This window comes from Lipophrys pholis, assembly GCF_963383615.2.
Source record: "Lipophrys pholis genome assembly, chromosome: 11".
Lineage (NCBI taxonomy): Eukaryota > Metazoa > Chordata > Actinopteri > Blenniiformes > Blenniidae > Lipophrys > Lipophrys pholis.
In genome coordinates, this window is record NC_137631.1 from 11,343,595 (window position 1) to 11,355,522 (window position 11,928).

An 11,928-nucleotide genomic window follows, 5' to 3' on the forward strand; every position below is an offset into this window, starting at 1 on the left:
GTAAAAACAACCACAAATTATGCCTCAACGACAATGAATAAAAACACGAAAGATTTGGATGCTGTAGTTTTAAAAAAAATGGCTAAAGAAAATAAATAGCAAAACCTTAGAGAATTTATACATTTCTGTTAAAGTTATTATTTGGTTATGAATATTATTCATCTGAATAACAATAATTAAAGATTTCCACAATGATCACTATTATGCTGCTTCTTTACCTGATTCTGAGTTTATGAATCTATATCTAATTTTAAACCAACAACATTGCCTGTTGGTATCTGCTCTTTTTTTTTTAACTGAGTTGAGTTACTGCGGTGTGGCAGCATATTATGCAGGAGCAACATTTTCCAGCATCCATTTATTTCCGACACTCATCGAAACCACAAAGGCCTCGTGTGTATTCACTTCTCGGGGAAAAGTTAAATTTTTCCTTCAAAACTGTAAATGAGTTTGTGTGACAGTGAATTAATAAAAGCAATGCGATTTTTTACTTCCAGTCACTCCTTTTTTCCTACTTTCTTCTCTATTTTGTTTTTTAGTAACAGATGAGAACAGCGAGTCAGAAAGTGACACCGAGGAGAAACTAAAAGGTGAGAACACGCAATAACAAAATACTTGTATTAGACTGCTTGTTGTCTAGTGTTTAATGCATCTGTATTCATGTAAGATCATTCACGATATACACAGATGGAAAGAGTCACATGTCTTTTGCGTATGCGATTTGTGTGTTTGCATTAACATGCATGTTTCTGTGTGGTTTCAGCTCACAGCCAACGATTGGTGTCCGTCCAGTCCATGCTGAGGCAGACGGGGAGATGTCGAACCCTGGAGAGAGATCTGATGGAGCTGCAGGAGAGGAAGCTCTTTGAGTATTTTATAGTTGTTGCACTCCACAAAACAAAAGCCGGAGTTCCTTATCTGCCAGAAGTCACACAGCAGTTTCCTCTCAAGGTAAAAGATGGTGGAAACTCTCGTGAAACAAAGTGTGAGACAGGACATGTAAAACAAATAGATAAATGATAATATTTAGATATTAATTGAACAACCCCACATGAGTAAGAATAGTTAATATAGTGAAGGGAAAACTACACTTTGTCAGGAAGAAACCTGCATAGTTAGTTTCTGTACCTGCTGTGGTTAAGAGATAGTAAGAAGATGGAACCATAAGCAAACACAAAGGTTGATTTAAGACATCAAGCTGTTCATCATACTGCAGAGTTGATGGGTGTAGAAAGAATTAATCACCATATTGCAGCTATACAGCTTGAAATCCTGCTAAAAGGTATGGAGTGAGGAGAAAGCGGTCTACAGGAACGAGCTACATAGAAAGCATTGGTTTCCGTACTCATCTACACTGCGACAATATGTTAACACTGTATAGAAATATGATAGAACTTGTTCATTAACAGGTATGTGGATGAGGCTCATACAGATCTAACATTAACATAAAAAGATTATGGTATAAAAACAAGTTATTTGCCTTGAGCAGCTCTTTTGTGACTTAATGTTGATTTAGATACTCGTCTCTCAACAATAATAATAATATGAATTAGGCTGGATTTGTACAGCAGGATGTACATGACTTTAATTGTGTGATCCGTCCAGCAGTGTAACATATTCATATGTTCTCTCTCGTATCATCCAGCTCGAGAGGAGCTTCAAGTTCATGAGAGAGACTGAGGACCAGCTGAAGGTCATCCCTCAGTTCTGTTTCCCCGATGCCAAAGACTGGGCACCGGTCGACAATTTCCCCAGGTCAGTTCAAGTTCAAGCTGCTGCTTCGGCACACAAGGTCGGTATGAAGTTGAACAAAACAAGGAGTTAGGAATTTCTTGGGTGACTGCTAATATCTCACCTGTTTCTTTCCTCCTAATAACCACTTGGTTGTGAAGAAACTGAAAGCCCTAAAGCCAGTCGCTCATTTAGACGACTGTTCTTTCATTGCAGACGTCAATGAAAATGACAAATTCATACCAGCAGTTGTGTATTCTGCACCTCACACCTGGTTTGTTATTAAAGAATAACCCAAACACTTCTCTTTGAGTGTTGTTTGACATTGCCTGTGTTATCCAATTCATCCTCTCTATGTCTGCATTGTTCTGAGATGGGATAATGAGAGGCCTGACTGGGATGGTTAAATATTTCCCAGAGCCAAATGTTTGATGAGTGTGCGGCGGCCAAACACACACCTGCACTGACCCGGCTGAGGCTCCCCGCTGTAGAGGAGGTCGTCACTAGTCGATGAATACCTGTCAGGCAGAGCTACGGTGGTTTTATGTGGGTTTTTCTCCCAGTAAACCTGCCTTGAGGCACCTCCCACTTAAGATGATTAACAGGTTTTTCCTTCCAGAAACTCAGTGTAGAATGGAGATTTTAAACCATCTTCAACAGTTAAAGATAGGTTTCCACATACAATGAATGACTTTACCTTTTTGTTTTACTCCCTCAGTGAGACGTTCTCATTTGTACTGACTGGTGAAGACGGGAGCAGGCGATTTGGCTACTGTCGGCGTTTACTGGTATGCTCTATAAATGCTCCTGCCATTAGGGCCATTAACACTTCATTTTAAGGCTGTCGACTTTTACGTCTTTCATCCCTCTCATGCATTTCTTTGAATTCGGTTGAAGATTCTTAAATGTACCCACAAAACATGCTCGTTTGATAATTCTTGTTCAAAATACCTTTTATATCTGTCATACTCAATAACGCTGTTATCCTCCACTTATTTATTCGTGTCATGATTTCTTCGCAGAAATTAAAAAGGAGAAAAGTAATTCTCACAAAAAGTCCTCCCTCTTAGGTTTTCCTGCTTCTGCAGCTCCCCTCCATCGCTCTAGTTCCCCCAGAGGGACGCCCATCCCCAACTCTGAAAACCACTGCTGTCGATGCAGCTGTCTGAGAGGTCTTGTGTTTTGAAGCTGTCTTTTTTTCTTTTTTCTCTTCCTTTGCCCTTCACAGCCCAGCGGTAAAGGCCGAAGGCTTCCTGAGGTCTACTGTATCGTCAGCCGGCTGGGATGCTTCGACCTCTTCTCTAAGGTAGCAACATTATACAGCAACAACATTTGCAAAATGATTATTCAGATATATTCTGCATCTTCCATCACATTGCTTGGATTTGCGCGTGTTGCATAAGCTCTTACAGCAGCTTCACTTCCACCAAATAAATACCACAACCACCACCAAAGCCCCACCCACTCTCCGCAAGGCCTTGTAGCCCAGGCGCCGATAGAGCAACACATGGGAAGTGCGACTAATGTGGTTGCTGCAGTGGAGAAGGTTCCCTTTGATTAGCACTAGAAATACCTACATAACGGCCTGAGTACATGTCTGGCAGCCAACTTTATTCATTTCTAAAGTTATATAAGTCAGGATACATACTTAGACATCCAATAGCTTATTCCATGTTTCTTCTGCATGAATTCAGTGACGCGGGTGTTTTTTATACCATGCAGATGTGTGTGTGTGTGTGTGTGTGTGTCATGTTTTTGTGGAGGAGAACACATTATTGATTCAGGATGTTAGTCATCGGTCGTGTTGATGTTTTACTATCGGTGGCTGTGCACGCATTCAGAAAGAATGAGTTTGCAATGAAAAAAGTAAAGCGTGGCTGACCGAATTCAAATGAGACATTACACTGAGGTCAATACAGATTAAGAGGGGATCAATGGTGATTTCACAGAATGCACTGTAAAGTACACTATTGTAAAGCATATATGGAAACCATAATACCACTATGTATACTGATCAGGTTTTACGGGCATAGAAAAAAATGCAATATTGCAGGATCTCAACATCACAGTAAACTATCTCTCTTTGACATTACACCAGTTTGATTTAACTTGATTTGACCTGGGATTAATATACTCTCATATGATCTGACCTAATACTCCAGACAGACACTAAACTGCGAACAACCTATTCCCACAACAAGGAAATATTACTTGGAATTATCTGAGTTTGGAAACCTACCACACCATTTGTAATCACTAAACAAAGTAGTTGTATTCCAGTACGATGCTGAAATAGTCTGTTTCATAAATACACTATAGTTATAACAAAAAAAAAGTGTGAGGTGCTGATTGTTTTGCAGGTGGACTGCCATGTTCACACAGATGCTTCAGGAGACAAGTGAACAAAATAGAAGGGTTAATCTATTTCGATCAGTTTGAAAAGTAGAGCTGCATTATAGTATTTGCTCTTTTCCTGTCCTTCTTCCTGAAAGTCAGATACAGCACTGAAACACTTCTACTGATTCACAGGCAACAATATGGAACAAACTATTATTTTATAAAATGATTAGTCATACCTGTATGGATGGACAGATAGAACGTCATTTTTGGGTCATCGAGACTCATAAAACACTCAAAGTGTGTGCTTCTTCTCTGCTGTATCCAGATCCTGGATGAAGTGGAGAAGAGGAGGGCTATCTCTCCTGCTCTGGTGCAGCCGTTTATGAGAGGAATCATGGAGGCACCATTTCCGGCTCCCGGGAGGACGATCACTGTCAAAAACTTCCTACCCGGCTCCGGGACCGAGGTGAGACTCTAATACTTGATTCCAAAACATCAGTGTCTTCATGTGTACGTCTTACAGTGTTTCAACGTCTTCTGTACAGGTGATTGAACTGTGTCGCCCTTCGGATTCACGCCTGGAGCATGTGGACTTTGAATGTCTCTTCTCGTCCTTGAACTTGCGCCTCCTCCTGCGGGTGTTTGCCTCTCTGCTGCTGGAGCGCAGGGTCATCTTCACCGCTGACAAACTCAGGTTGGTGGAGTTACTGTGCGACATCTCAATGAACCTTTTAACGGGTGAGTGGTAATGAAGGCGGCGTACTGGCACTCAGAGGAGCTCGGCCTCGGAGGACCTCAACTCGACGGGCAGCCCGAGGAAAAGAAGATCCCGACCAAGTGTGAGAGGAAGGAATGCTGTTGTGTTTTACAGTCGCCTGGGGAACAATCAGTCCTCCTCTGGAAAGCTGTCATGGATACCAGAAAGAAGGAGTTTGGCCTGAAAGCATGAAAGCAGAGCCAACACGTGTGCAGTGAGACGTCATCACCCCCAAAACCTTTAACTTTCACCACGATAATAGCGGTTAAATCCTCCCCAGCAGGGTTTATTGTAACTGGTGTGGCAAACCTGAGTCAACAGGAAGAAGCAGCAGAAACAGGCTCACTGGTCTTACTTAAATTTAGTGGACTCACTCTGAACGTCGAGGCCGACGAGGTGTGAAACAATATGTCGTGCTCCTGCTTTATCTTTTGTTCAGTGTAGCAGGTTAACATGAGAAACATTTCCCCTCCAGAGCTGCTGCACACTCTGTACCATCCAGTGGAAATTGTACCTCATTAATCTTGTTTCTTAATGAATTAACTGTGGGCAGATGCACACCTGGGAAACATTAACTTCACAGTGTGATTGTGTCTGCTGCTGCTTTGTAGCGTCATAAATGTTTTATCAGCCTCGATTGAAATATTCCTCTCAGGGTAAGTTCAGTTTGTGGAGGCCAACTAAAATAAAAATTTCACCTCATGCTCTGTATTAATAAATGTTTGTCGAGGAGGGATTTTTTTCGGGGGGGATTTAGCACGTCAGCACTCCCTTGTGGTTAAAAACTAAACCCACACTTAAAAACACTGACAGCGTTATAATGTGCTTTTGTTTGGTGTCAATGAGCATCACTAGAGACAATAATGAGAGTCTTCGAAGGAACTTTACTCCTGGCCCTACAAACAGCATGATGATGATTTTTTTTTAGAAGTGAACCTTCGTTTAGGGGCTGAAAACATGTCTACAACGTGTGAAGCTGGTAACTGATAATGTGCAAACTCCATGTTGCACACTATCTCTTTGTGAATAAATAAGTCAACATCTACATAACAACCCTGCTTCACACTATCACGGTTACGTCTTCAACAAACCCTGTCACAAATACTAAGATTAAAAGCTTCAAGTCACAGAGCACTATATCCAAGATGAAGAAGAAAAAAAAACATGTTTTATAGAAGAAAAGTAAAATCTAAAAGTCTGAATATTGAGAATCTGCAAATTTGTCTTTTTGATTGTCACAATATTTTCAATATCTATTTGAGGTGTAATAGTATATTTTTCATTTGATTCGGGTATTACGATCTCTTTTTCCCTCTTTCCACAGCACATTGTCTCAGTGTTGTCATGCAGTCGTGGCTCTCCTCTATCCCTTCACCTGGCAGCACACGTACATCCCCGTTCTCCCACCGTCCATGTTGGATATAGTTTGCACCCCGACGCCTTTCATCGTTGGCCTCCTCTCCAGCTCGCTACCTCGTCTCAAAGAGCTTCCCATAGAAGAAGTGAGACACAGTTGTTTTATCTTGGATCTTTTTTGTTGCTTTTATTGCCCTCGAACCTGGGCATTTCCTGCAGAGAACAATAGCTGCAGGAAATGACCTCACCCTATCTCTGCTCAGGTCCTGGTGGTTGACCTCTGCAACAGCCGCTTCCTGAGACAGGTACCGACTTCAGTCGTGCAGTTGTGCTCATAACTTTACATACCCTGGGAGAATTTATGATTTCTTGGTCATTCTTCCGAGAATATGAATGATAACACAAAAACCTTTCTTCCATTCATGGTTAATGGTTGGGCGAAGCTGTGTATCGGCCAACAACTGTGTTTACTCTTTTTAAATCAAAATGACAAAAGAAAGTACCCAAATGACCCTGATCAAAAGTTTACATACCCCAGTTGTTAATACCGTGCATTGCCCCCTTTTAACACCAATGACAGCTTCAAGTCTTTTGTGGTAGTTGTGGATGAGGTTCTTTATTTTCTCAGATGGCGAAGCTGCCCATTCTTCTGGTACAAAGCATCCAGCTCCTGTAAGTTCTTGGGCTGTCTTGGATGAACTGCACGTTTGAGATCTCCCCAGAGTGGCTCAATGGTACTGATGTCAGGAGACTGAGAGGGCCACTCCAGAACCTTCCCTTTGTTCTGCCTGAGCCAATGACAGGTCGACTTGGCCTTGTGTTTTGGATCATTGTCATGTTGGAATGTCCAAAAACGTCCCATGTGCAGCTTCGGGCTGATGAGTGCAAATTTTCCTCCAGTATTTTCTGAAAAACATGCTGCATTCATCTTGCCGTCAATTTTGTTTCCTGTGCCTTTGTCGCTCACACATCCCCAAACATCAGTGATCCACCTCCGTGTTTCACAGTAGGAATGCTGTTCCTTTCATCATAGGCCTTATTGTAATGTAACGTTCATGGTTGTGGCCAAAAAGTTCAATTTTGGTCTCATCACTCCAAATGACTTTGTTCCAGAGGTTTTGAGGCTTGTCTCTGTGCTGTTTTCCGTAATGGAAGCGGGATACTTTGAGCAGAAATGGCTTTCTTCTGGTGACTCGACCATGCAGCCCATTTTTCTTCAAGTGCCTCCTTATTGTGCATCTAGAAACAGCCACACCACAATTTTCCAGAGAATCCTGTATTTCAGCTGAAGTTATTTGTGGATTTTTCTTTGCATCTCGAACAATTTTCCTGGCAGTCGTGGCTGAAATCTTTGCTGGTCTACCTGACCGCGGTTTGGTTTCAACAGAATCCCTCATGTTCCACTTCTTCATCAGTGTTCGAACACTGCTGATTGGCATTCTCAATTCTTTGGATATCTTTTAATACGTATAAGTATGTAAACTTATGAGCACAACTGTAGGATGCAGCTTCAGCGCAAATGTTGAGACTCTGAACAAATGTGGACATAATATGTCAATTTACCGTCTTTGCTGTCCTCCTACAGCTGGATGACGAGGACTCAATTCTTCCTCATAAGCTGCAGGCAGCTCTTGAGCATGTGCTGGACAAGAGGAGGGAGCTGGCCTGTGAGAAAGGAGATCTGCCCAATGGTGAATCATCTCACTTAAAACTGCCAATGTTTTAATAAACTAACTTTGACTACTGATATAAAAAGTATGAACTTGTTTCAGCGTCACAGCTTTCTGATAACAGCCCAAAAACATGCATTTGAAGTTAATTGTGGAATTTTTTTTTAATTGTGGGACCGTGTGTGTGTGTGTGTGTGTGTGTGTGTGTGTGTGTGTGTGGGTGTGTGTGTGTGTGCGCCCCCCCTCAAAAAAAACCAACAACCCCAAAACAAAACTATTTTTTAATTAGATGAGTAGTTAAAATGTAGAAAAAGATTGCCACGATAATGGCTCGTAAACCACTCCTTCTGATTATTCTTTGATAGGTCGGTATTGAAAAGTTAAATTAGTGCTTTAAACACCTTGTTCTCTATTTTCCTCTCTCCTGTGCGTCCTCACAGACTCCGGCTCCCTCAGCACAGTGGTATCGGAGGCCTTCGTGCGTTTCTTCGTGGAGATGGTGGGTCACTTCTCCCTCTTCATGGGCGGAGCAGAGAGGGAGGACGAGTCCGTCTCCTCCCCCACTATACCCAGCCCATCTTCCTCTTCGTCGTCCTCCTCCTCCTCCTTTCAACGAGAGCCGTTTCGCAAAGCGGTCACCTCCAAGAGCCTGAGGAGGTTTCTGGAGGTGTTCATGGAGACCCAGATGTTTACCGGCTTCATCCAGGAGAGGGAGCTACGCCGGCAGGGCCTCAGAGGTACAGTACAGTGAAATGTTGTTGAACTTCAAAAACACAATGTTTAGGATTAAATCTGGTATTTTACTTCAAATTGAGAGTAAATAGAAACTGTTGTGTTTATTATATTTGCAAATTATGTCCAATTATGTTGTATTTTATAGATTTTTGATCATTAATTTCAAAACGCATCGGTTTGTATCCTTTTTATCTTCTTTTGCTTTCAGTGACTGTCACAGAAAAAGAAAGAAAAAGCATTACTGTTTATGAGTGGAAAAAGTTCTCAAATATGATAAAAAAAAAAACTATGTTTTAGAGGCTCATTGAGACTTCAAAATGCAATGAAAAACTTTAGAACAAACTGGTAAACTGGGGTTATTGTGTCAGCCAGTAATTATCCCGTAAATTTCAATTTAGTTTACTTTTATTCTGAGATTTTATCGATGTAACACCTAATATTAATGCAGTAATATAAAATATGTATTATTAATAGTTGGCAGCAGTAAGTCACAGCTCTTAATATTATCTCACAGTTTTTAGTAAAGACAGAGCACAGAGCACCTTCAAATAGAGAATGAATTAGAAGTTAGGTGGCATACAATATGATAATCCATATGTGTTTACAATGCATTCATTAAACGTTGCTTAGAAGTTGACTATATGTCTTTACACCTGATTATAAATATCAAACAAAAACGTGCTCAAGAAAAGATTGGCGTAACCTTTCAAAATGAAGTGAAATGTGGAGTTTTTGTGACCCTTCCTTCAGGACTCTTTGAGGTGAGAGCACAGGAGTATCTGGACTCGCTGCCAGGGAGCGAGCAAAGAGGCGTCAACAAGTTCCTCAAAGGTTTAGGTGAGATTATGTTCTTCCCCAGTCAAAGAGATGACCCATTGACTCATTTATCAATGTAAAAAAAACTGTTTATATGGAAAAAATATCTTGATGACAATGTTTTTTGTTTTTTTCTTCTAGGAAATAAGATGAAATTCCTCTCCAAGAAGTAGGATGTGGAGTCAGTGAAGGCTGGAGAAACAACTGAAAGAGAAAAGAAGACAAAAAGAGGCACTCCCTCCCAGACGTGCGGAGCGTATAGATGGAGATGTGTCTTCAAGTCAGAAGGACGAGTCCTGAAGGGAACTGGAGACAAAGTTCACAGAAAAGGAGAAAGTTAGGCTTTAGCGCTCAGCTTCATTAGCTTCCATTAGTGTTGTGAAGAGTTTACCTTACCAGAACTCAACACCAACATGATAAAGCGTCTAACTGTGAGTAGTCTAATGCTTTAAATGTCTAACAGATGACAGTCGGTCCTTGCGGTGTCTTACTGCACAGCGCGGCACAGTGTAAATGTCTCGGGGGGTGTTCTCAGCCGCGAACTGCACCCGTGAAGCTGTAGGCAGCAGTGTGTCACTGAACCTTCTCTTTTTGTACAATATTTCTCTTCTACATTCCAAGTATTTTCTATAGAGGCTTTTTATAATACGATAGTACAACTTCTTTGACAACAGGAGGCTTTTTAAAGTTAATTTATATTCCTTTTAGACAAACCTAATCTCTCTATCTCAGTTTTCTTTTTCTTTCTTTTTTTTTTTTTTTTTAAACTTTCTGTCAAATGAAAGTGAAAGGAATCTCCTGTAGTTTGTAATACACTTTATTTAACAGAGTCTAGTCCAGGCTGTTTGTAGACCACTTTGGGTTGTTGGGTATATGTACCACTGTTTCAGGTAAATGTCATTTTTTTATGAAATGTCTGAATATGAGGAGCAGCGAGACCAAGGGGAAATGAGGAGGAGAAGGAAATCAATGTGAATGCATCTCTTGGTCTCATTTTGGGGTTCAATAGAGGATGGAGGGGGGGGCAGGGTAAATGTCAGCATCAATGTCTACACAAAAATAGCTCAGACCGTCTTAAAGTTGACTGAGTATGAAATGAACCTTCATGAATAAAATGAACTGTCGTCAGCAAACATCTCCTCTGTTTTTCTAGTCCTGAACACATGTTCCTATATTTCGGCGGTACTTGACTGGATTCGTCACAGTGAATTCAGAACGTTACTGAATTAATACCGATCAGAGCAAACAGAAGCTTGTAAAGTTGTGCTTCTATTAAAGACACGAGATGATCAGGATTCACCTCTCATGTGCAGGCAGTGTATATGTATGAGTTTATTATTGGTAAATTCAGGGTAACAAAGAGTTCCTCTGTCATCGCTTTGAGACTCTGAAGTGAAATTTATCAGTCACAAATCAGCAAATATGAAAACCTCCCTTTAATATGTCTTATGGTGACCTTTAATTAAACAACAACTTCACAAAATAAAATTCATGAATACTCATACTGTCATAAACAATGTATACAGCTGATTTAACCAATTTTGAAACGTCCCACATATACGTTGCCAGATTAGGGAGGTAAAAATAATCCTGAAGGAAAGTATTCACATCAAAAACGTGTGATTGGCACACACTTCAGTAAAATAAAACCACATTCATTGATATAAATTAATTATTACTGTCTACAGGGATTCCTTATTAGCTCAATGTATACAAAGACAGACAGCTGCAGGGAAGACAGATGAAACCGATTTCTGAAAAACCACAGACCCAAACTCCAGTGGTGATGAGGATCCAGAAGTCACCGTTAGAGCGAGTTGACCTGTGATTGGCTGAGAGTGGAGAAGGTGGATGGACACACCAGCTGCCTGTGTGTGTGTGTGTGTGTGTGTGTGTGTCCAGTTGGAGGAGCAGCCTGGATATTCTGCCTGTTCTCTTAAGTAATAAAGTGGTTTTATAGAAAAGGAACCCGTCCTCCTTTCCAACGTCCTGTGGGACACTACACAGTGACTTAGAAAAGTAACTTTAATCTGATTACTGGCTTGTAAATAATAACATTAGATTACTCGTTACTGAAAAAGTGATCATACACTAAAGCACCACTGGCATCACTGGTTACAGCCAACAACACAAAGTACATTCATGTCGTCGCAGCACTGGATTCTTCCACCACCGGCTGAGGGATGGGACTGCTGCGGGACCCGCCGGCTCAGGGCAAACACATTGTGCTTTAAACCCAACTCCTCCAGCTGTTCCAGTTGTTCTATGCCGAATGAACAGAGCACCTGCCGTCTCTCTACGGCTCGGGAGAGAGCGAACCCACTGAACTGATGGAGAACATGTTAGAGCCTCTGGGATTGGGTGATGCTACGTTCCTCTGTATCCAGCTGTTCCTGCATCAACTACCACCTCAGGTGTACTGGCCAGCTCACCGCTCATGTGCACTAAAGATTATCGTGGGTTGGCGGAGGAGGCAGACAAGATTCTGCTGGCATTGCGGCTGTACGGAGCGCATGCTGTCCT

The 11,928-nt window shown here is 41.4% G+C and overlaps 1 protein-coding gene across 2 annotated transcripts in view; it reads left to right on the plus strand.

Annotated features, from left to right (window-relative positions):
• Positions 1–10,535, plus strand: part of LOC308116619 (DENN domain-containing protein 2A) — a 35,666-nt gene extending 25,131 nt beyond the window's left edge. Inside the window, exons 8-20 of one of the 2 annotated variants that reach the window (XM_080474898.1) lie at positions 540–590; positions 764–951; positions 1,646–1,755; positions 2,450–2,519; positions 2,960–3,037; positions 4,397–4,537; positions 4,617–4,765; positions 6,153–6,330; positions 6,448–6,489; positions 7,770–7,875; positions 8,295–8,591; positions 9,340–9,426; positions 9,547–10,535. In XM_080474898.1, coding sequence (XP_080331024.1) covers positions 540–590; positions 764–951; positions 1,646–1,755; positions 2,450–2,519; positions 2,960–3,037; positions 4,397–4,537; positions 4,617–4,765; positions 6,153–6,330; positions 6,448–6,489; positions 7,770–7,875; positions 8,295–8,591; positions 9,340–9,426; positions 9,547–9,578 — 1,529 coding nt within the window. In that variant the 3' untranslated portion in view covers positions 9,579–10,535. The remainder of the gene's footprint in view (positions 1–539; positions 591–763; positions 952–1,645; positions 1,756–2,449; positions 2,520–2,959; positions 3,038–4,396; positions 4,538–4,616; positions 4,766–6,152; positions 6,331–6,447; positions 6,490–7,769; positions 7,876–8,294; positions 8,592–9,339; positions 9,427–9,546) is intronic. The other variant, XM_080474899.1, reaches the window with a different exon arrangement.
• Positions 10,536–11,928: the final 1,393 nt, after the last annotated feature.